Below are 24,946 nucleotides of genomic sequence, written 5' to 3' on the forward strand. Positions count from 1 at the left end.
AATAAAAATATCAACATATAGGCAGAGCCAAAGCCACTTTTCTTGTGAGTCTCACATCATTGTCTGGAGATAGATGCACTGTCAAGCCAGATCATAAAAACATTTTTCTGACTGTTCTTGTTTTGCTGTAATCTCAGTAGGGCTGATTACGATTGCCCGAGAGGAGGGTGCAGTATTTATTGCATCGGATAAAATCTGACATCACAGATTTGGAATTTAACAAGTGGGACTAATAGTACTCAGTCCACGTTTTTCCCTATAAATGGAGAATAGAGATTTTGGTGGTTTCCTGGTATTGGCTGGGCTATCTTCATCAGGTAAATTTGACCAGGTTAGACCTGCCCAAATTTAGGGAGAGAAAAATGCGGGGAGTGGCGTTTGCCTCTAATCTCATAATTCCAAAATGCGCGTTAACAGGAGTTACCATGTAGATTGGAATTTACCAGGTAACTCATAATCGGGGCTTCAGTGTTATACAGTATATGAAAGCACACGTATTTTGAAAACTTCACTATATTTTACACAAGGCTATTTCGTGTGACAGGTCTTTAATTGTGTTTGTTGTCTCTGTGATCTCAGCCTACTCTGTAAATGGGCTGAAGTTTGCTATAAGAATTGATCCAGTTGTATTTCTCATCTGGTTACAATCAATGCATAGGGGTTTCTGTGACTGTCCCTTTAGTTAGTGTCAGTAAAAAGTTGCAGCCAGCTCAAGTTCAGATTGTGTAACTCTTGTCATCCAACAAGTACCTGCTGATCATGAATGGCCCAGAGGCATTTTTTCTTCCTGTTTAATAATAGGGTAACACAGGAATTTAAGGCTCCCACTTTTTATTGATTTTTATACCTAAAGATAGGCTAGAGATATTCAATTTCCCTGTCTGTATTTATTTTTTTTAAGTCAAAATTTAGCATTAGATCTAATTCCAATGTCTTGCTGTTTCCAGTCGTAACTACAAAGCCAGTAGCAATGCATAGAGGCAGCACAGGAAGCAGAAAAAAAGGAAAAAGATACTATCTACTAATGAAGCTTAAAACTCTGCTGATGTGCACAAGAGCTAGTCTTACAGCGCTAATGATTTCGGTCCCCTGCAGTTTTCTATTGTTATCGTCCTGCAGATATGAAAGATATTTTCTTACAGATATCATAGTGTCAGCATATGTTCAATAAATGTAGCATCATACTAGTATTACCTGCAATTTCTCACCGACCCCAAAAACGTATAAATGCCAATAAAATGTGGAAAAATAAATATAGATCAAAAATGTAAAACAAAATAAAAGCTAGAACCAGGAACCAACTCTCTGCAATGAACATTTCCACTCAAAAAATGTATAAATATAAATAAAATGTGAAAAATAAATATTGATAAATACAGATGAAGAACTAAAAATACAATTAAAAAAAGCTAAAAGCGGGAACCACCTCTCTGCAGTGAACATTTCCACTCTATTTGAGAGCAAGTTAATCTGTTCTCAAATATGACTTCCTTTCTCTCTAAACGTACTTTGTGCACATATTTACCAATTTGTCACAGGGAATTATTGCATTTCATGTTATGTTTATGTCATTCATCCTATAATTTATGAAAGGATAAATACTAATTTAGAGAATGCGCTCATTAAATACACTTAATAAACTACACTGGCCATAAACTCCAGCAATAACGTGATTATTTTCAAAAGTGCAATCAAACAGCTTCCCTATCTTTACACCCTGTAATTTACATGGGTGTTACGGGCAGAGAGCTGGCTCTCACGGTCACAATGCTTCTAGCATTCGTAACTTCACATCAAGCAAACTCAATATTGGGAAAATGAGGAAGCTGCAAACTGAGAGAAAGGCAAAGCTCATCCTCGCCTTAGTTGAAGGAAGAATTTATTTTCTCAGAGCCCTGCGGTAATGAGTGTTGTTTGTTTATGGATTACCAACGTGTATTTCAAATCTCAAAATGAACAGCCGTCTATTTGTGGTAAACTTCTACACTACCTCTCAAAATAGTTTATTAAAAAACATTGGGGCATATTAGCAAGGGCTGACGATATAATTATCGCCGCTTTAGCGTCTGTTTTCGGGCGATAATTATATCGCAATTTCATCAAGGACACGCTAGCGCGTGTTTCTTTGATGTAGAGCCTGTTTTTTCACAGCCTCGCCTCGCATCGCTAATGAGATGCAAAGAAGGCGTGGCTGTGAAAACAACACATGAAAATATCGCGAAGGCAGCTTCGCGATATTAACAAGGAGGTGCAGCGATAAAAAAAATCGCGCTAACTCGGCCTTAACACTGGAATTTAACGTCTGTTAAATTCCAGACTAAGGCATACTAAAAATGCTAGGTGGATTATGCTGATACGGCCACAGGGTCGTATCAGCAATGTTATCGCTGTTTTCCATGGAACATCTCTCGAAAACCAGCGATGTTCCATGGTAATCACAGCTATCGCTGAAATATTATCGCCATAGTGCTATGTATTGTTAATATAGCGTTATCATGGCGATAAATTTCAGCGATAGTCGGCGATAATATTTCTACCGCTATGTGGGGCCAGCGATAATTATCGCTGGCCCGTGTTAATATGCCCCATAGTACCTAGAATTTGAAGTGCCTTTCACAACAGCCCAAAGTGCTATTCACAAACCTACATGCGGAGTTTACATCTCTGCCTCTCCTATACTTAAAGGTGCAGAGATGTCTGCTGAGCAGATTCCCCGCACATGCAAGTATGCATTTTAGTAGGTAATGTGGAAGGGACATAAGGGAATGGCTGGAAAATGGAGAGTTCTTCCAAATTTTAAAAAAAGGCGATACTACCTCTCAAAAGAATATTTTGAAAAAGAAATTGCACCTAGGATTTGAAATGCCTTTCCAACACATACAAGACTTGTTCCTTCACTTCAAAACTTCAAGTTAGTAAATCTGTCCTATCATCACTACACGCACAGACATGATGTGCACATGCACTGATGAAACAGTTATGCTCTACATGCCTTACTGTTGCACTGCTATTAACTACAACAGTGTGAATCTTTTTTATTTGAATCAACACTATACAGATGTCCTCTCTAGATCAGCACTGGCACCAGGTTATTTAGGTGAGCTAATTATATCTTCACCCTATTTCCTCAATTGCTGCTGACCACAAATGTACACATCTTTTACGCACCTCACTGTTGAATTGCTGCTGACAACCAATCACACTTAGCTTACTAAAAAGTGTACTATATCTACTCCATATTTATTAAGTGCAAATGGTCCTTGACTCAAAATTAACCTTTGTTGTAAAGCATTTGTCACAATTCACTTTGTAGCAGTGCTATATGAAAAACTATTAAATAAATGAATAAAATCTCAGTTTGAAGATACCCACCAGAAACTGCCATTTACCTTATCTGAATATGTATATTTGTTTATGTAGGTGTCTTTTTATAGTATTAACATGTAGCCTTTCAATTTTCATCCACTTCAGAGAGTTACATAATACAAGAATGCAGAAACATCAAAACAGAACTGCATTCAACTAGTAACAGTGACCAGAGTGCGTCAAAGGATCTGTGTAGCGTGCGAAAAACCACAAACTGAGACAAACGTGAAGGCAGCAGACTGCTGGTGTGTGCCCGGATGGTGAAAACAACTGTATCCTTGGAGGCCTCAACTCTGTAGGGCTTGAGGCAGGAGTTTCTGCCCTTTACAAGACCTCCCAGCAGAAATGAGAGGGTCAGTGTGTGTGTTGGTGTGTAAGTGTACAAGAACTGTGTCCAGCCGACTTCCTTACATTCTCTCTTTTGAGTAAACCTACCTTGAGAGGCCTTTATGGAATGGAAGAATTCAAAGATGGAGGAAGTTTGTCTCCACTTTATCCCAAGATTCAAAGTGCGGTAGAGATGCTACTTGAATGCTCCTCAAAATAATCATAGCGCTGCAGAGCTCCCCTGAACACACTGGGCCCTATTTTGCTCAATGGCATTTTTTCCACCTTGAGGTATGAATTCCTAAATCATATCCCAAACAAGAATCCGTCGTCTCCGACTGGTCTATCAAAACACAGCCAATGAGAGTGAAAGACACCAAAAGTGAATCCGGCACCCTTAAATTTCCACCTTCAACTTCCCAGGACACTAAGATTGAATTCTATTGTAGCATTGATACATCACGTTATAAACTTGGATTGGTTACCAATGTGGGATCTTCTAAAAAGGCATTAATGTAGCGCTTAATGGAAAAGGAAACTTTGACTATGATCCAGTATTCCAGAGGACCACAGAGGCGATGGAAGAGTTTTGGCTGGGCATCCTGTTAGTGCCAACTCCAACCCTATTCCACTCAAGTCTGGATTTCAAGTTTGGGACCAAAAAATGGCTCTAACGAAACCAGCTCATCAATACAGTCATTATCCATGTGACGGTGTACATGATTTATTTGCTTCCCTTCTATCTTTGTAAATTTGTACAAGATCTGTTTTGAAAACAAACCACAAATTTTACATGATCCTGTCTAACTCTCTAAGGTGTGATCAGAAACTCCTTGGGTTGAAGTGGTGGGTTGAATCTTGAGATTGATAATTGGCCTGGAAATGATACTGGCCTTTGGGTACAGCTTGTAGGACAAATCTCCTGGTTTTCTTAGTTTTCTCCTTGAGATGTCTTAACCCTGTAAGACTCCTAATTGCCGGCTATCATTTTCTTCAGTATTCATCCCATTTTGCCACAAAGGGTGACTTCAAGGACAGAATGTGAAAAGCTTGCATTACTTTAATTGTTTTAATCTCCGTACAAAGGGGATTAAAAGTGGACTAAATTTGGTCTATTTCCACATTTACCTCTGTCACTTATGAGTGTCCTGTGGCACAAATTCGGTAGTTTAGTGCCTCTGCTCAAATAAAGAGGAAGTACCACCATAGAAACCCTGTACAATCAGTCCAGTGTATTCACATTTCTTGTTCAGATGCACACTTCAATAGAGCTCCTATGGATCAGCTACAGGAGTATGCAAACACATGCTTTACTATATGATTCACAATGCTATTTAAATTTTTTCTTCAAGTGGCCAACACATTACCTCTTAATCTTCTTGCCATTTCGAGTGAATTACAGCCTGGCTTCAAATGCTGGTTAAGGAACTTTGGGGCATATTAGCAAAGGCCATATCGCCGCTTTATTTCTATCGCCCTATCAGCTTTTAGGTGATAGCGACTGGTTTGGGGCCCGCTTTGCATGTCAGCGATATTTATCGCTAATGACATGCAAAGTGGGTGACCCAAACTGTTAGCGACTGAAAGCAGTCGCTAACACAGCTATCGCCTATTAGCAAGGCAGGCGAAGCGATAAAATAAATCGCGCTAAGCGCGATTATCGTTATATTCTAACGCCTGCTAAAAACATGACTTACCTGTTTATCCAATGGGAGGTGGATCTTCAGGTTAAGTCCCCATTGGCGTTAATGCGTGAATATCGCTGGATTTCCAGCGATATTCACGCATTTTGCCACTATCGCTGGATATTTTAGCACAATGGAGAAAAATGTTGCTAATAGCATGTTTTCCCCGCTAAAATATCCAGCGATAGGCAGCGATAAAAATGAACGCGCTAAGCGCGTTTTGCGATAAATATCGCAACTTCTTGCTAATAGTCCCCTAATCCTGTTCATGTAGTAGTGAATATTATATAAATACACTTATTTAAGCAAATTAACCCACAGCTGCCATTGGAAGTAGCCAAGAAGTTCAAGCTGTGTGAGCATCTGGACACAGTACTGAGAGTAGGTCCTCGCGTAGCAAAATTGTCCCCTGAAATATTAGTGACTTCAGAACAAGTCTCTGTGAAACCCAAAGGAGCCTGACATCTTGAATGATGTCTTTATGATCCCAAGCAAGCTAAATTCCCTATGGCTGACCGCTATAGAACAGTCACACAAAGAAGAACCCCCTTAAATCCTTATGTGGGTATATAGCACATTACAATCCGTGCATTCACAACGCGGTAGTTTACAACACGGTCATTACAACGACCGCGTTGTTACCACACATGCAAAACATCGCAAGTCGTATCAACGACTTGCTGTAGGGGTCGCGTTGGACTTAGGAATAGTTTTAATTACGATTCATACTCCAGTTTGTACAACATCAGGGAAGGTGTTGAATTTAAAACCCAACACATTCCCTAGTGTGGCATACAGCAAGTCGTTGTTACGACATGCGATGTAATGGCACGCATGATAACAACACGGTCGTTGTTCCGACCGCGTTGTAAACGACTGCGTTGTGTTTACAGCGTTGTAAATGCTGTTTCTCTTATGGGGGCACCTCACTTGGCAATGTTGTCTTTTGCTCAGATGCCATCTTACTCATGCCATCTGACTCTTCATACCCATCTTCTTCAGAACCCCACGGCTCAGGCCCCAGTCTGCCATGTTTGCCTATAGATGGAACTAATTCTTTCTGGTAAGGTGTCCAAGAGCTGTCATGTAGGTCCAGACCAGAAAGTCAAGCCTTGCATCTCACAAAAATCTGAATCAGGGAAACGGTGGCCTAGTTTTTCCACAGCTTCCCCCTCTGTCCCTGTTCAGGACGAATAAATGGTTGGCTGTAGCCAAATGAGTGTCAGGCTAAGCCATAGTAAGCCCTTGGCCAGAGTATTAGAACCCAGAATACCGCAGAGCCTGAAATGAAAGAGGCCCAAATAGAGGGGCAATTTACAAGGAATTAACAACACCAGAACTTCACTTTTTACGACATTCTGGTGGCGTCAACTCCTTTGCCTTATTTACAAGGTGGCGTTAAGCCACTTAACATGGCTTAACGCCGCCTTGTAAATAATGCCCCTTTTCATGCAGTACTTAGAGTGAAAGGGGAGTGCAATGAGTGTTGCAGTGGGCGTTCAGCCGCAACACCCATTGCGTTTTGTTGCTACCCCCTATTTACAAGGTATAGGGCAGCGCCCAAAATTTTGCCGGGGAATACCTGCTCTTAAGTAGACGATACGAGGAGAAATGTTTCATTTATCCTCGTATTTTGCTATTTCCATGTGTGCTGCATGTTGCAGTACACATAGAAACAGCAAATCGCCTGTAAAGATTTTTTAAGTGCGGGAAGGTGTCCCTCCCTGCACATAAACAATCACCCCCTACAGCGCAGGCTCCCTTGCAACATGGCGCAAGGGGGCCTACGTTGACGCTAGGCAGCTCCTTTAGCGCCAGCGCTAAGGGAAATGCAGAGGTGCACTGCATTGTTGTAAATACAGCGCATCCCTGCATTTTGAAACTGACAGAGCGCGGCATTACCAATTTTGGCGCAATACAGTGCTCCGCCAATTTCTAGTAAATATGCCCCAGAGTTTCTCACACTCTGTCACCCAAAGCAGGGTGAAAATATTACAGCTCTAATGGAGTCCCCGCTCTCTCTATGGTACAGAGAAGACTACCAGCATGGACAGAAGTGAACAAGGAGCACAATGTGGACAAGTGGCTTTGCTGATCCCTTTAAGGAATATCCAAGCCATGGCAGGTGCCAGAGCTGGTCCACAATACCCCTGTGGCAGTGATGTGGTTTGAAGTGAGTCACTGTTATTCCTTGTCCTTTCTCTGTGGATTCGGTGTGTGTGTCTGGGGAGGGGTGCGTTGGCAGATATTGAGATCTGACTCAGCTCAGGGTAATCATCTGCAGTTCAAACAACATCAATTATATGAGTAGTGAAAATGTGGCTTAAAGACTAAAGTGGCTGACTTTGAAGCTGGGGAACCAGGTTCGAGTCTGGCAGGAGACTTAAACATCCTGTGATTCTGGGCAAATCACTTAGGGGCATATTTACAACGAGGCGATAATAAATTATCGCCGCTTTAGCGGCTGTTTTCGGCCGAAAAGCGGCGATAATTCTATCGCTATATTAGCAAGGTCACGCTAACGCGTGAAACCTTGCTTTAGCGTGGGGATTTCTAACACCCAGCTTTGCATCTCTAATAAGATGCAAAGTGGGCGTTCCTGACCTGACATGATAGGAGAAATTTCGCTAAGCGAAATTTCTCCTATCATCAAGCCCCACGCTATGAAGCATAGCGTCGGGAAAAGTAGCGATAACACCTGTTATCGCTACTTTCCTAACACCTGCTTCAGGACTGACTTAGTCATGATATCCTATGGAAGGTGGATATCATGGCTAAGTTTGTGAGTCCATATCAACAAGGTAACGTGATAATCTCACGTTAGCCAGTTAGCGTGAGGATTTTTATCGCTATTGAGATAAGCGTTGCTAATAGCACGCTATCTCAGCGATAAAAATCTGCGCTAGCCGGCGATAATTATCCTAGCGCTAAGTGCGCTTTGCGATAATTATCGCCGGTTGTTGCAAATATGCCCCTTAATCTCCCCGTGCCTGAAAATGAATGTATCCATCTGCAATGGAACTGGTGTTCATGTAAAGCGCTCTGATACCTTCGGGTCGGGTTTGCGCTACATAAACCTGAAGAAAAAAAGGAAGAAACACCAAAAGCTGCAGCAGTCCATGAAATCCTCTCCATGCTTCAAACAATAAGCTGTTGTGGTTTGAACTGCCAGGTTTTAATTGAACAGGAAGAGGGAGACAGGGTCACATGTGTGTGCATCTCTGGCATTCCACGTCAATTTTTGGGCATGTAAGCCATGCACATTCAGGAGGTAGACAACATTCAATGGACTGCTTGAGCATGGGGATTCTATCTTCTCAGGATCTTTGTCTTGAACGGACCTCTTCGTATACATTAGCAGGAGGTTTGGCTTCTGACCATCACTGGACTACTTTCTATGTTGAATGCCAGACTCAAGCAATGCGGCCTAGGAACTACACGGTTAGGTTGTCCTCTCATTTGATTTAGAGCTTAACGAGTGGTTACTCTGTGGATACACTGGGAAGGAACAATGACCTTCCACAAGTCCAGAGGAGCTTTGGGAAGGAGAGGGCCTTGTCACCAAGAATGCTCTGGTAAGTCGTCTTCCGCATCTATGGGGCTTTGCCGGAATCTCCCACTGTTTTGTATTCTTTGCAGGATCCTTCTTAATCAAGCCCTTTCTGGGCATTCAGAATTGTTGGTTCTATTAGTTTTCACTTTGGATAGAAGAACAGAAACTGGGGGTCTTAAGCTAGAAGCTTTCCTATTCATGCATTTTTCAGTGTAGGTCAGTATTTTATCACACCCAAGGCTTCTTTCCAAGGCGGGCTCCAACTTTCCCAGAGTGCAGTAGACAGCATAATACTCCTTTTATTCTTCGTTGAGATTGGCGGCTGAATCTGACATGCATCTTATGAATGTTAAAAAGGTGGTGGGGATATTCCTGGTTGACTTGGTGGCTAGTCCCTGGTGTAAGTGGTTTCTAAACTTCGGGATTACTGGGTATGGCTCAAAGTTCCCTTCCTCCATCTTCAGCAGGTATATCAAAACTCTGGAGCACATCAAGATGTCAGTGGGACTGCCACTGACAGGCCGTCGAAGCCCAGTTCCACTGACAGAAAGCCCTTCGGGCCGACTGCCGCATTAGGATACAGGGGGTCGGACCCTTGTCTGTGGAAGGATGGACTGGCACCTCCACCAGGATCTATTGATCCCGACAGGGTGGCGGTTGGAATTGCTATCCTGGATGGAGGCGGTGCCTGCTCAGGCACCACCATCAGGATCACGATGTCCATTACCCACAGCCTTTTCATGGCAGTCCCAACTCCATGAAAAGGCTGTCATAAAGGGACTTTGGAGGCCCCAAGCAGGGCCCCCGTCCCCTGTGGGCCACTGCTAAATGGCGCCAGGGGGCACATGTGGTGCCCCCTCAAACATCCATGCACCGTTTGCCTGGCACCACATGGTGCCTGGAAAATGGTGCATGGATGTTTGAAAATGCCTTCTTTTACTGCAGCCTGTGCTGCGGACCTTTTACAGACAGCAGCACAAGCCGCAATAGAAAAAGGCAGATTCCAACCACCTACACAAACGTTTGATCAAAATATGGCGGGTGGGACCGCCGACTCGTAGGTCAGTCTCAATCCCACTTCGATAGCGGTTGAACGCTTTTCCGACCACCATTGTAATGAGCCCCTAAGTTCCCAGCCTATGATAAGATGGCGATCCCCCAGCTCGGGCAGTCAATGGTAGGTATAAGATGGGGCTCTTCTTCTTATGCAGGGGTTGCAGAGTGACACTGACCAACATTTGCATGCCATTTTTGAGTAACACCTTCATCTTTGCATGCCATTTATCAAGTGGCTGAGAGGGGGAGGAGTTCTCAGCCATTCTGTACTAGCATACTTTCTTCAGTCGTATACACTTATAGGTACACATAGGGAAGAGAAAATGGTTTAGAAAACAATGGGCTGAATATTTACCAGTAATTGTATGACTGGTTCTGCCTTCCTCATCCAAAAGAAGATTTAACCCATATTTCTTGACAGGGGGTGAATGTTTGATTTGCTCTGCATTCCGTCAAATATCTGTGTGACTTTTGCTTTCTCACTCTAAGTTCACCGGGTATGCCCAGACATGGGTCCCAGGCTCACTGTGCTACTGGATTCAAATAGCCTGGCTGATGATGGGTCATGCCCCGAAACCAGTCCCAGGATGCTTGTTTTCGGTCCAGGGAGGACCTGGCTTGGCAGTTCGGGCTGGACTGTTCCCATGAGGAACAGTGTCATGACTGATTTGCATATGTCTGGAATGGTGAGCAAAAGAATGATGGATTTAACCCAGATCTATTGACAGTGTGACAATGTTTGATTTGGTCTGCATTCCGTCCATCATCTGTGTGTCTTTTACTTTCTCGCCCTAAGTGTGCCGGGTATACCCAGACATGGGTGATTGTGATTCAAATTTGTAGAGCGCATTATCACCGTCAGGTCTCTAAGCGCTGTCAAGAGTGAGAGGAGCGTCCGGCCAGGGGGTGATTTCAGATTAGGGAGAACCCCATGCTTCAGCGAAGTGGGTCCCAGGCTCACTGTGTCACTGGATACAAGCTAGCCTGGCTGATATGGGGTGATGCCCCGAAACCAGTCCCAGGACCTTGTTTCCGGTCCAGGAAGGACCTGGCTTGGCAGTTCGGGCTGGACTGTTAAACAATGTGGTGGCATGGTAAGCAAAATAATGATGGATTTAACCCAGAACAATTGACTGGGGGTGAATGTTTGATTTGCTCTGCATTCTGTCCATCATCTGTGTGTCTTTTGCTTTCTCGCCCTAAGTGCGCCGGGTATGCCCAGATGTGGGTCATGGGCTCACTGTGTCACTGGATTCAAGCTAGCCTGACTGATGAGGGGTGATGCCCCGAATACGGTCCCAGGATGCTTGATTCCGGTCCAGGGAGGACATGGCTTGGCAGTTCGGACTGGACTGTTCCCATGAGGCACAGGGTCAAGACTGATTTGCAAATGGCTGGGTCTAAACTGGGGTGACATGGTGAGCAAAGGAACAATGGATTTAACTCGGATCTATTGATTGGGGGTGAATGTTTGATTTGCTCTGCATTCCGTCCATCATCTGTGTGTCTTTTGCTTTCCCATCCTGGTCCATCGAACCCATCTTCCCTCCTAGTCGGCCTCAATCCTTTGCATGCTCAACTAGTAACACTGGAGTAGGTGGGATTATCTGACATAGATCCTCCCTACTCCTGGAACCATTTGAGGAGGGAGGGTTTCATGGGTTGGGTGTTGTATCTTGGAAGGGAATTGGCCACAAAACATCAGTCTTGTGAGGTGCAAGGACTGAGGGCTTCCGATTCACGAAACAGGCTTCATCCAGCCTTTGAGAAAGGCTCTAAAGACTCCACCCTGCCTGAGTGGCGAACATGCACAGGCTCATAGTCCTCATCTGAGTGCCAAACCACGGCGCTCAGAGCAATCACAACGCTGCTGACATGGTGACAGCAGTGTCGTGATTGGCTTAGGGGAGCCTGTGTGCTTCCTGCTTCCGTTCCGGGACTCATCTGGAAGAGAAGTGGAAAAGAGATGTGGCTGTGAAGAGGAAAGTCTATTTCCGACCTGCCCACACCGTCACCCTCGATCCATGTCAGCCGCCACTTACACATATCATTTTCGCTTTCTGATTTTCTCTGAAATCATTTATTAAACTGCACGTAACATAGAAAAATCTGTTAATACCATTACTTGTCTGCACCCTACTGTACTCTTGAATTCATGTTCCAGTTTGAAACAGGTTTTCTCAAATTCTTCTCAGAATGTAAGATTGCCAATCTTTTAGAGGTTCCTAAACTAAATGCTATAAGGGCTCACTGAAGAGCAGTGTAACAACGTGCGGCTACAATTGGCAATTGGCGAGTTAGTGGATTTCTTTGCCAACTTCAGCTGGTCTCTGCCCAAGGTCCTTCTACTTTGGGCTAGTGTTTAACTCAGGTCCCAATTCCTCGGTTGGTGTTTGCAGGAGGTCCCCAAACTTTGGGACGGTCTATGCCTGAGTTCACCGTCCCTAGAGTTGAGGTATGCATGAGGGCCCTATCCTTTGCCCTGATTGGTGCACAAGCACCCGTGCCTTGTGCCGGCCTGTGCACAATGTTCTCAGCCCTTTGGCTGCTGATCAGAGCCCTGAGCTGACCTGAGCTCAAGGTCGACATTCATTGGACCGGAGGTCACTACAATTTGAAATGAACCAGAGGTCCTCATCACTTATCGCAACCAATGAAAAGACAGAAGCTCATGAACATATGAAGGCATATAATAAATATATTTCAGTGGAAATTTTCTAATACCAATTCATAGTAACTCTATACAAATTCATAATGAGCACCACAGCTGAAAGACACATAGCAGGAAATGCCCTTCCCTGGTAAACGTCATGACTGGTAGTACCCGCCCACTTATTTAAATATCTTCCCATGAGCCAACCCCCAGTTAGGTTAAAGTCACATGCTGACACTTGCCCCACATGCACATACATAAAGCACACTGCTAGATGATAACCACTCATGAACCAAGACAGATCACACGAAAGTGGGAGACGGGGAAGCGATAGCCAGAAGCATGCCTGCCACAAGACAGTAAAGGGAGTTTGCGTGGTGTGTTACAGCAGGATCTAAACTTCTTATCCTAGGAAGGACAGAAGATAGGTTTGAATGAGCCTCCCTGCAGAGGTAGATCTCTCCTCTAGCTAAGATACCTAACTCACTCAGCCTTCCAATTAGAATATAAAAAAATGGGGTGGGAAGTACAAAAGTCAAAAGAAAGCTCAGAAAGGAAGACAATAACGTGAATTTACAAGCAGAGGAAATGACATCTCATGTTTGGAAGCAGGTTACCGACGAGTTTATAGGTTAGCTCAATCCAACTAAGAAACAAATTAAAGTTACCTACCAGCAGCATCTGGCCATGAATGTGATACTATTTGCAAGTCTTGACTGTTTTTCTTACATATGTCCAGTTCTCAGCTGAAGGTATTGTTATGCAACGACCCTGTTACAGTATATTTTATGCCCAAATGATCCCTGTTTTAGTGCAAACTTTACGGGTGCTTTAGAATACATTTGGGTTTTTAATACTTCTTGTGCTAATATGGTGTTAGTATATTCAATTTCCCACAGGTTGTTAGCAGTACCGAATGATTTACAATGAAACTTAACGCGTTGAGTGCTGCCAGAGAGCGGGAATACAAACCCAGACCAGTCACTCCTAACTCAATGGGCGCATTCTGAACTGAAAATGTACAGTGGGGGAGGAAGAGTGAAAGGCCTATCAGGGCTTCATGTAACTTTCAGCTTGCAGAGGCGCGAGTGTGTGATTTTCACAGTGTCAAAGTGAGGCTCTGTGGGTTTTGGGTCTACAATTTTCAGAAGTGTAAATAATTAAATAAGGGTCCCACTCTTCAGACTCCACCACCAGGCATCTGACAGCACAGCAATGACCATTAGTACTTTAGAGCAACAGCACAGAATGAGCTCCCCCACATTATCTCAATATTTTTTCTTGAAGGGGGAGTAGGGATGGAGTATGCTTAGCTCCGAATTGGTCATATCAAAGCCAAAAACTCAAAATAGATTAGAAGAGCTAAGCAAGAAGTGACGTAGCAAGACTTGCGATTTCCTGAAAAGCACAAACTAATGCTCAGACCCAGCAGACGATCATCCAATCAGACCATTTTGATCCTGGCGTACCCAGATACCACAGACTATCCCTCCCTGCCACTAATACTGCTACTAATCCTCCATCTTGACCGCACACCTGTCACCAAAGCGGTTGCGCGTCCTCATTCTCCACCCTTTCTCCGGAGGCCCTCAGAGTAAGCGTCATAAGGCCTGTGCCCACACTCGGGCTACCGACTTAGCAGTGTTTTTATTAAGGGCACAATATACTGTTATTGTAATATTAACATATTTACATATTTGGTACCAAAGCAGTTGCCATTTCTAAATGTTATGAGTAACAGGTGTAGCTATTTCCCTGTTTGGTGGCATTCAGTGCTCATACTCAGGCAACAGAGTGAGGCTGTTAGTCGAGGCTCAGTGTTAGTTTTCAAGCCTCACAGAGCTGCTACTCTGGCCTGGAAGGCCTGATATCCAAGGACCTGCAATGATGTATCCTGGCCTTGCTGCCCTGATATTTGGCTTTGCAGAGCTGACATACAGGTCTAATTTACAAGCCCGATTGGAGCTTTCATTCAAGTCCAACGTCCATAAAATCAGTGCTGGGGTCCAGGCATGGCAGTGCTGTTACTCCGATCCGGTGGTGCTGTTAACCAGGCCTGGCGCTGCTGTTACTCCGGTCCAGAAGTGTTGGTGTCCAGGCCCAGCAGTGTTGTTGTCAGGCCCAGCAGTGTTGTTGTCAGGCCCAGCAGTGTTGGTGTCCAGGTCCGGCAGCGCGGGTGCCCAGGCCCAGCAGTGCTAAAGTCCAGGTCCAGCATTCTTGGTGTTCTAGCCTGGCAGTGCTGGTGTCTAGGCCCGGCAGTGCTGGTGTCCAGGCCCGGCAGTGCTGATGTCCAGGCCTGGCAGTGCTGATGTCCAGGCCCGGCTCTGCTGATGTCCAGGCCCGGCAGTACTGGTGTCCAGCCCAGCAGTGCTGGTGTCCATGCTCAGCAGTGCTGGTGTCTAGGCTCAGCAGTGCTGGTGTCTAGGCTCAGCAGTGCTGGTGTCTAGGCCCAGCAGTGCTGGTGTCCAGGCCCAGCAGTGCTGGTGTCTAGGCCCAGCAGTGCTGGTGTCTAGGCTCAGAAGTGCTGGTGTCTAGGCTCAGCAGTGCTGGTGTTTAGGCCCAGCAGTGCTGGTGTATAGGCCCAGCAGTGCTGGTGTCCAGGCCCAGTAGTGTTGCTGTCCTTGCCCAGCAGTGCTAAAGTCCAGGCCCAGCATTCTTGGTGTTCTAGCCCGTCAGAGCTATAGTCCAGGCTCGGCAGTGCTGGTGTCCATGGTGTCCAGGCCCAGCAGTGCTGATGTCCAGGCCCGGCAGTGCTGGTGTCCAGGCCTGGCAGTGCTGTTACCCAGGCCCGGCAGTGCTGTTACTCTGGTCAGGAAGTGTTGGTGTCCAGGCCCAGCAGTACTGGCATTTAGGCCTCAAAGTGTTGGTGGATAGATTCAACGTATTCCAGAACACGCTGCCAATCAGGGCCTCCTGGACGCAGCATCTCTTCAACGGTCTGCGAAAGGAAGAAATACACACAGTCAAAAGCCAACTAGAAGAAGATAAAAAAAACATTTGTTTTGATGATCATCTCTGTCCATAGTGACTGTTACTTTCTCTCCTGCGCTGACACCATCACCTAACATGCAATATTCAATGCAAGCTCCACCAGTACTGCATTACTGTATAAGCCGACTTGGCCCTGGAAGTCAAGGGGTCGTTGCAACAGCTGAACTTGGCTCCCACTACCCCTTAACACTGATTGTTCAATGCATGCTGAAAATCAAGTAATGCCAGCAATGCCCAATGGGACACGATCTTTACATCGCGGTCATCACACCGCGATGCCATTACAACGCGGTTGTTACAACGACCGCATTGTTACCACGCAAAGCCATTACTACGCAAGTCATTACATCGACTTGCAGTAGAGGGCGAGCTAACATTAGGAATAGTATAGTTTACTATTCCAACACCTTCCCTACTGTTACGTAGGCTGGAGTTGGAATAGTAAATTATAAATTTTTAATGTCAGCCCGCCATCTACTGCAAGTCGATCTAATGGCATTGTGTGGTAACAACACGGTCGTTGTAACGATCGCGTTGTAATGCTACAAGATGAAATGACTCACGTTTAACAAGTCATATTCATGCCCAATCACCCTCCTCCACTACAAAGACTTTACCTGGAACAAAGCATCATATAATAACCCTGGGCCATCAAGTTGCATAACTCAGGGTGAGATTTTGTGGCATGCAATGGGGCTGGGCCATTTGGGCCACATTGCTCCTGGCATCAAGTGACTCACAGGCCCATGCTTTGTAAATCTGATTCTTAATGTTTCATGAATGCCGACAAACTACCCTGTGACTTTATAGCTATATCAAACCAGGGAGAATGTATGGCTGCCCTTTTTATGCTTCCGTTGACATCTACCGTGATCCCATAGTGATTCATCAGCACTCTGCCCCTACCACACCAGTCTCTCTCCAACTGAGAACAACAGGAACATTTCTCCATTAAGGACAGTAGTCAAGAAGGACCTCTTTGTGTAGCCTTCTCTGGCAGAGTGTTGTGAGCACAACAAGACTGTCACCAGAAGGCAGGGGACAGGAAAACGGACATGGTAGGACACTAGGGCAGGAAATGCCATACACAGGTCAAAAGGGCAGATCTGCTCCAATCAAAAGGAGACAACAAACTAGGACAATGCCATCTCTTGTAGAACTAAACATCGGAACAAATGTTTGAAGCCAAGAATCATCATCACATAGCAAAGACACAATCTGACTCTCAGAGATTGTTGGAACAGCACAAAACTCCAAAAATGTCAGACAATCAATGTGACAACTCAAGGCCAAAAACCCTCTTCAACACCCCCTCTGCAGGAGCACACTGCAGGGAAAACCCACTACACACTTGATACTCACACGGGTTACAATGAAAGGAAACAAGATCACACTTTTACAGATCATTACCGTGGGGAAATTCTTCACCCAACAAACCACCCTCCCTATACTTAGTGGGGGATCAGGGATACTCATATAATGGATTGCCTAGTCCGCTCATAGAGACCATCTATAGAGCACACCATAAATGCACAATGATGTTTGCCCAAGAACTGAATACACCAAGAGGCCAAGGAACTGGCAGATAGGCATTTGTACAAATAAACATAAAATGACATTGTTGGACTTGGCCCTTTCTGCAGGATAATCCCCAAACTTTTGCCTTCCTCCTATTTTTTGATGTAGTCATTTTTGTTGGCCGTAGGACTCTGTACACTTTACCACTGTTAGCCAGTGCTACAGTGCTTCTAATCTCTCTGTAAAACATGGTAGAATTGGCTTATACCCAACTGGCATATTTAATTTACTTGTAAGTCCCTAGGAAAAGTGGCCTGCAGCACTGATTGTATCACTCATTTAAATAGCCCCTTTGAACATGTCTGAGGCCTGCCATTGCAGCCTATGTGTACAATTGTACGCTGTCATTTCAACTTGGCAAAGTAAACCTGTTGCCAGGCCCAAACCTACATTTTAATGCATAGGTCACCCCGAGGGTAGGCCCTGGACACTGAAGGGTGCAGTTTATTTCAGAAACATTTTATATGTTCTGGTAGTGGAAAACTCTTAAATTTGTGTTTCACTATTACAAGGCCTACCTTTCCCATAGGATAACATTGGAGCTACCTTTTACATTTAATAAGTTGTAATTGTCAATTGGGACCAGGTAAACAGGTTGAGTTTTGTGTCAAAATAATTGTAATTAAAAGCCCTCTTTAATGGTAAAGTCTGATTTTTTATCACAATTCTGAAAATATCACTTTTAGAAAGTTGGCAGTTTCTTGTCTAACCCTTTAGTGTCTGCAACCAGATCCTGGGTCACATAACTAGGTGTTCCTGGCCGTTGGTCTTTGTGTATTGCTCTCAGACAGTGAGACAAAGAGATGATAGGTGTTGGCAGGATGGGCCACTATGAGTTCATGCAGGGGGAGGAGCTGTCACCTACCACACTTGCACATCACAAAGGCTCTGCCTGACCACGCACACAAAGGGCTTAGCATCAGGCTATTGTGACCCCAGACAAGCTGGGGCCAGGATAGGGAGGAAGGGAACATGGCAACTGGGTGGTTGGCCAATGTTTCCATGTTATTGGACTCCTACGAAAAGTTTTTCCAATCCTACCGGACTCCATCAGAAAAACCTTGGTACAGGCACTAGTGTTGAGCCGCCTGGATTATTGCAATGGACTCTTGTTATCAGCTAATGAGAGTGTCCTTGCAAAACTCCAGGTAATACAAAACACTGCAGCGAGGCTTGTGCTGAATGCCCCTCCAAGAACGCCATCAAAACCCCTTTTGGATAAATTGCATTGGCTTTCAGTCCGTAAGAGAATCAATTTTAAAATCTGTTGTCTGATTCATAAGAGCTTACATGGATGTGGACCTTCCCACTGGAAAGATAAATTCATTCCATACAATCCCACACATTCCCTTAGGTCAAGCAGCCAACTTTTGCTGAAAATTCCAACCACAAAGAAGGTCAGACAGGGTGGTAAAGCTTTTTCGGTTGTCGGACCAACTCTATGGAATAAACTCCCTCTTGAGCTCAGGCAATGTCCAGAACTTCTTAATTTTAGAAAAAAACTCAAAACATTTTTATTTTAACTGAACTGTACTGTATGCTAACTGTTGCTGCTGGTTTCTTTCTTTCTCTCTCTTCTCTATCCTCTGTGCGCAGAGATACTCTGTATAGAGTCGATTCTAGCGCGTTACAAGCCATAAAAATAAATAAATAAATAAATAAATAAAGGGGATGCCTGACACCTCAGGGTGGTGGAAACCTCTGAAAGCTTCTCTCCACTTCAAAGACAAAATTGGGTATAAATATTCGACCTCAGACACCAACTTTTCAGGACACTTCTGGACCTGTAGATACTCTGCCATGAAGAAGGACTACAGTGCTGTTATAAGGACTTCCACTCTGTTGGACTGCTGCTCTGAAGGACCTGCTACCCTGCTGTGCTGACTTGCCACCCTCTTACCTGAGTGAGAAGGACTGGACCGGCATCACTTGAACACAGAACCCCTAGTGGCTCAAAGAGCTAGTTGGCTGGCCTCCTGATCTAAAGCCTGAGGGACATAAAAGGTTTTCAACTGGCCTTTGCCATCTGTGAGTCTACCCTGCCAAGTGGTGCCAGCCCAGTTCTTGACCCTTGAAAGTGGGCTTAAGGTGTTCTGCCAAATTCTGTGGACCCAGCGAGACTGACGCATCTCCTCTGCTGCACAATGCAAACCAGAGCAGGACAGACGCGTAGCTGCATTGATTGGAACCATTGCCTAGACCCGCATCACAGCTCTTTGGACCTGCAGAATCGCCTCGACTGCACAACACATCCTCGACCCACGCCGTTGCATCCCTCGTCTACGGCATTCTCTTCGATGGCGACGGACTCCACACTGCAACTCTTCAGAACCGCTGCATCGTCCCGACTGTGCGCCCGATCTTTGACACCAGACTCCGCATTGCAAGCCCCGTTGACGGGATCCTCAATTATGATGCAGACCCTCGCATTGCAGCCTCGCCTCATTTCTGACTGACACATCGCATCAGCTGCTCGATGCATCTTCGATGTGGATCCACGCAATGATCTGCAAACCAGGATTTAAGGTACTTTGTTCAGCAGGCCCAACTGGGTCCCTGTAGCCAGCCTGCACTCCATTGAGGACTTGCACTATGTCCCAGTCTAGGATGGGTAGATATCTACAGTTGGTACTTTGTGCCTTTTGGTGATACTTTAACTCAAGTTATTTACTAAAAGAAGTTCTATTTTTCTAGCATGGTGTGGAATCCTTTTTCTGTGGAGTTCATGCTTTATTACTGTTTAAAGTGCTGCACAAATACTTTAGACCTTGCCTCTATGTTAAGCCTGACTGCTCTGTGCAAAGCTACCAGAGGGTTGAGCACATTAATTTGAGGTTGGCTTGTGCCTCACTGTGACAAGGATTGTGGTTGCTGATTGACCAGGGCTCACCTCCCAGTCAACCAAAACCCAATTTCTCACATGCATATGCAACAAAAGCTTTATTTACAAAATGTGGGCCAAGAATACAGACTGGGAAGGAGGGGCAGGGTTGTGAATTTCAATCCAATCAGAATTCTGAGATTTACAATAAGCAACACGATTTCCAATGCTAAATTTTGGCTGGTCAAACCTGCTGAAATTTACCATGGGAAAATATGCACTAAATTCTAATACATTCGAAACTCACTAGAGACAACCCTGAAGTTCAACCTAATTTCTAAAAACTTTAAAACTGAGATATTTGCAGCAACCAGTAACTACCGAACGCTGCAGTATCAGTATTTACCAGGTGCAGTAAACACCCGATCTTTTATCTGCCCACCCATAATCAAATCTCAGGATGCTGAAAACCAGGATTGTAAGATTTATGTAAAGCTAAGTGTGATTAAGAATGTTCTTGAGGATAGATAATCAACAGATAAAGCCAGTTTACTCTGAGCTTTGGCTGACTATGTCCCAAAACAAACTTTACTCCAACTCAACTGACACTTAAACACATATTAAAAGTCAAAGAGGTGCTAGTCTCAACACTGAGATAACCTAAAAGCAGAAATTAGATTCCACTTATGAAGAGAGAAGACCCTCTGTTGGTTCAGACTTTAACATGCTAATCAGAAGTAATTAGTTACAAAACTGCAATGTAAACATTGTTTATCTTTCTCCATCTTGCTTAATCTCTGCCTGACTTTCATTTATTTTGCCTCTCTATAATAATAATAATGATTCATCTGCACTTTTATTTTCTTCACTGCCTTATCCTTAAACTTCCTCTGTCAAATGTAAATCTCTATTAAACTTTGCTCAAAGTGACCAATCCTATTTTTCTCATTATTGCTGTTCAGGAATTTATTTTGAAACTGTGACAGTCTAGAATTAAAATCGGCACGAGTTGTAAAAAAACAAAAAACACAATTTGCTCTTTTTGTTGCCTTCAAAGCACACTCAGTCCTGACAAACAGGCATTGTTCTTGCAGCAGTGAGTGGCTTTTCATCATTAGTTTTCATCATTAGTTTGCACAACACCAATTCCTGACCTGCAGGTGTCACTGTAAGAAAAGTGCTGCATTCTCTTATACCAGAGGCTGTGCCACTTAAGGAACAGTTCCAATCTCAGTCAGTAGGTGTCACTGTAAGAACTGTACTCTGAGCTCTAACTGTTGTATTGTTGAAAGTTAAACCGCATTATTGGCTAGCAAATGCAGCCATACGAGGAGTACTTATGCCTCCTTTCCACAGGTATTACTTACCAGTGTTTTGGGTATTCCAATGCTTTCCGCTGTGTCGAATGCCAAAGTCAAATTCTTTTTCTAAAAAGCAGGATACAGAAAAAAACTTTAGAAAAGATGAAGTATGGATATACTGAGGTGGATCAGCAGAACTGTGAGTGGTTCTCAGTACTGCAGTACAAAAATTACAAAGACTATAATGCTGCTGGTATTTACTGGAATTAGTGAGTGAATGTCTTCAACTGCCTTCCCTACTGGTGCTTTGTAAACGACCTGGCAGAACGTAACACGAGAAACAATTTGTTTTGCACAGGAGATGGAAGAAAGAAAACAGTGAATTTTGACTCATTCAACCTCATGAGAAGCTTGTGTGGCTTACCTGTGAATCTATAACTATGCACACAGCACAACAATGCAATATGGAGCATGAATTATAGATTCACACGCAATACATAGATTTGTAAGTAAGTATTCTTAAGAAGGAGATGGGCTAGACAAGTCGTTTTTGATCTTTTGACTTCTGTGGACTCCCACTTAATCACTACTGAAGCCTGGGTACCACAAATGAATCATTACATAAATCCAGGGACCTCTACCAAGTCAATACTGGAAGTTGGGGACACGAGTTTCAGCATTTTTGATGATTTGAATGGCAAAACAATACACAAAAAATACCGAAACAAGCATTTATTACTCAAATACACAAATGATGAAATAGTTTATTTAATTCACAAATATAAAACAATCAATCATGAGTTAAATCTTATTAGGAAGTTTGAAACTTTTCTAAATTGAGGTGAGGCCACTCATTAGCCATACTATAGCTTGTTTGATGCATTTGCACCACTCCCAAAAATTAATTTGAGGATACTAACTTTCTAACAAAATTTTTAGCCTCCAACTTTACATTTTGCTTTTTTATTTGTATACACTCAATTAATCTGTAAATATCATATAATTTTGTAAGCAGTCGCGAACCCCGAATAGGCTTCGCGGATGCCCAGGGGTCCCTGGACTGCATGTTAAGAACCACTGGGTTAGAAGATTTAATGGCCTGCAATACATTGTTTAAATAATGATGTAGATCTCTTCCTCGGTCTCCATCATTACAGAGATGTTTTGTGTTATTCAATATCATTCTTCAATTTTCATGTCAAATCACTGCACAATTATGCACAAGCTTTTATATACGTCACCCACTGTGATGTTATTAGTTGCACCTGTGGCGATATTGATAGAGCTATACCTGCACCTGGTCTATTCCTATTAAATTCTACTGACCTCTGATGAGGCGCCGGCAAAGGAAAATGTTACTTGCCATGTAGGCATCTGTTCGTAGCATGTAGTGCTGTAGATTGATGGATAGTGTGTCCAGGCATGGATGAAAGTTTACAAAATCAAGGCACTAGTGGGTAAGAGGTGGGGTTGGAAGGGGACCAGTGTGGTAGGGATGGACAAATATAGGGAATATGGATCTTGGCATATATCACGTATATACCAACAGTGAAAACCAAACATGTTAAGAAGCACAGTAATATACAAATCATGCACATTGTTGTAGGCTAAACATGGAAGAAGCAATTATAGAGCGCCATTTGGGAACTGGGTACAGATCACAAAGATGGAAAACTAAAAAGGGAGAGTACTCACCAGTCATATAATAAATTGCAATGATCTACAGGCACTGGCACATAATCAGATTTCAAAATAGGAGAAAAGTAATATTTATCATAGGTTATAAATACCTCTTACCTTACAAAAACTAAGGAAAAATTAGATGCCATTTGGTAAGAGAACATCAGTAGCTCCTTCTCAAACTATCCTATGACCCAGCACCCTTTGTAGCAACTTATTAAGCATTTACACAACAAGAGTCATCATGAATTAAGGAAATGGATGGCCAAAAATCCGGGAATACCTCCTTTGGATAGAAGGATAGATTTTAAGAGGGCTTGTAGGTACACATACTTTGACAACAACGGTTTGATCTCAAAAAGAATCTGTAGTGAATAACAGGAGTGAAGAGAAGGTAGGCTATGACGTAGCAGCAAGCACTGATACACAAGGGTCACTATTAAAGACTTCTAATGTCAGAAATGCAAGGAACATATACAAAACATGATGTTTGGGGAGGGGTGCAAGAGGGGTACAAGAGAAAATAATGAGACTTGTAGAGGCTAGAGGATCCAGACACCGGCAGGACCAGGGTGACCTGTTCGAAAGTTCTTTAATGCCTCTCGGACTGTAAATGAGTAGTTAAGTGCCAACCATTGAACTAACTGGGTGCAGACATTTGCATAATACTCTGAAGCAGCAAAACTATTGGAAGAGACTCGCTCATTAGTTCTAGGAATTTTAACCTCAAGATACCCTACAATCATAGGTTCAGATACAAGCTATAAATATTCATTCTAATGGGTGTATTCACAAGGTTCCTAAAGTCATGGTGCAATAGCAGAATGATTCCAATATTTGATAATACAAACCTACCACCTTCTACAGCACAGACCCAGCTTTATTTATATCTGTCTGGGAGCTGTTGACTGGCCCAGCAAAGTCACAATAATTTGCCCCAGTAGCTAAAGTACGAAGAAGAGGCACTCGTGTCAATAAAAACTAAAAAGTAAATCAATTTACGCAGGTAGCTATCATATTGTATATGGAAGCTAACCACTGGTTAGAAGGATTATAGAGAATATTCTGATGATGTCCACGGTTACCATTTCCTTAAAGTAGGGCAAAAATATAAAGTCTGCATTGCCACACACAAAATCAGTGGTGGAGTTTTCGTGAAGGCTAAATCAAAAAATGGAAGCTCAGCAGAAGCCATCCTCCTTGCCCATTGCACAAAGTTTTAACTATTTTAATTATAACTATATTAATTTACAGGCTTGCAGCTGTGGTGTTGGTAGGAAGTGGAAGGGGTCTCCCAATTCACTAGGGTTTTGACCCTGAGGTCAAAGTTGACAATACTGAAGACAAATGAAGGACAAAGTAATTGTTCCTGATGCTACAATCAGAAAATGAGGTTTGACAAGAGCAATGCTGCAAAATATGTTGCTGCTGGATATGTTTTTAACTGTAGCTATGTCACACCACCACCGCCACCAGAGTCTTCATGCAAGGAACTTAAGACATCTCTGGGGAATGAGGGCTCATAAGCTAAAGAGGATTAAAACAGAAATAGAGTCAGCCGTTAGACGTGCTAGCTTGAGACAGTGCCATGAACACATATTCGAAAGCTCTTTACACGCACATGAAAGATAAGGTCTGGAACGCCACCGCAAGGGGAAGTCAGGCCTAGGGCAGGAATACCTGAAAATTCACCGTGGACCAAAAAACCTGTCAAGAGTTATCTGGATCCTACCAGAGCAAAAAAGACATGCGTTTAGTCTGCCCACGAAATGTCCATTTGGCAAAAAGTATGCCCCTTTTAAAGCATCTTGCTGCCCAGATCTGTAGACCTTTCCAAGGTTGGTATAGCTATCTCCAGCTTTTGGTATAGATCCCATGGGAAAAAATAAACTTTCTCTGTATAGCAGGAGTGTACTTTTTCCAGGCTCTATGAAA

At 43.6% G+C, this 24,946-nt stretch overlaps 1 protein-coding gene across 3 annotated transcripts in view; it reads right to left on the minus strand.

The window, feature by feature from the left end:
- Window positions 1-12,665: 12,665 nt before the first annotated feature.
- Window positions 12,666-24,946, minus strand: part of LOC146811368 (uncharacterized) — a 155,339-nt gene continuing 143,058 nt past the window's right edge. For all 3 annotated transcript variants that reach the window (XM_085618485.1, XM_085618484.1, XM_085618483.1), the window contains exons 13-14: window positions 21,398-21,457; window positions 12,666-15,578 (exon numbers count right to left, since the gene is read on the minus strand). In XM_085618485.1, the coding sequence (XP_085474611.1) occupies window positions 15,489-15,578; window positions 21,398-21,457 (150 nt within the window). In that variant the 3' untranslated portion in view covers window positions 12,666-15,488. The remainder of the gene's footprint in view (window positions 15,579-21,397; window positions 21,458-24,946) is intronic.

This window comes from Triturus cristatus, chromosome 7 (genome assembly GCF_964204655.1).
Source record: "Triturus cristatus chromosome 7, aTriCri1.1, whole genome shotgun sequence".
Classification (NCBI taxonomy): domain Eukaryota; kingdom Metazoa; phylum Chordata; class Amphibia; order Caudata; family Salamandridae; genus Triturus; species Triturus cristatus.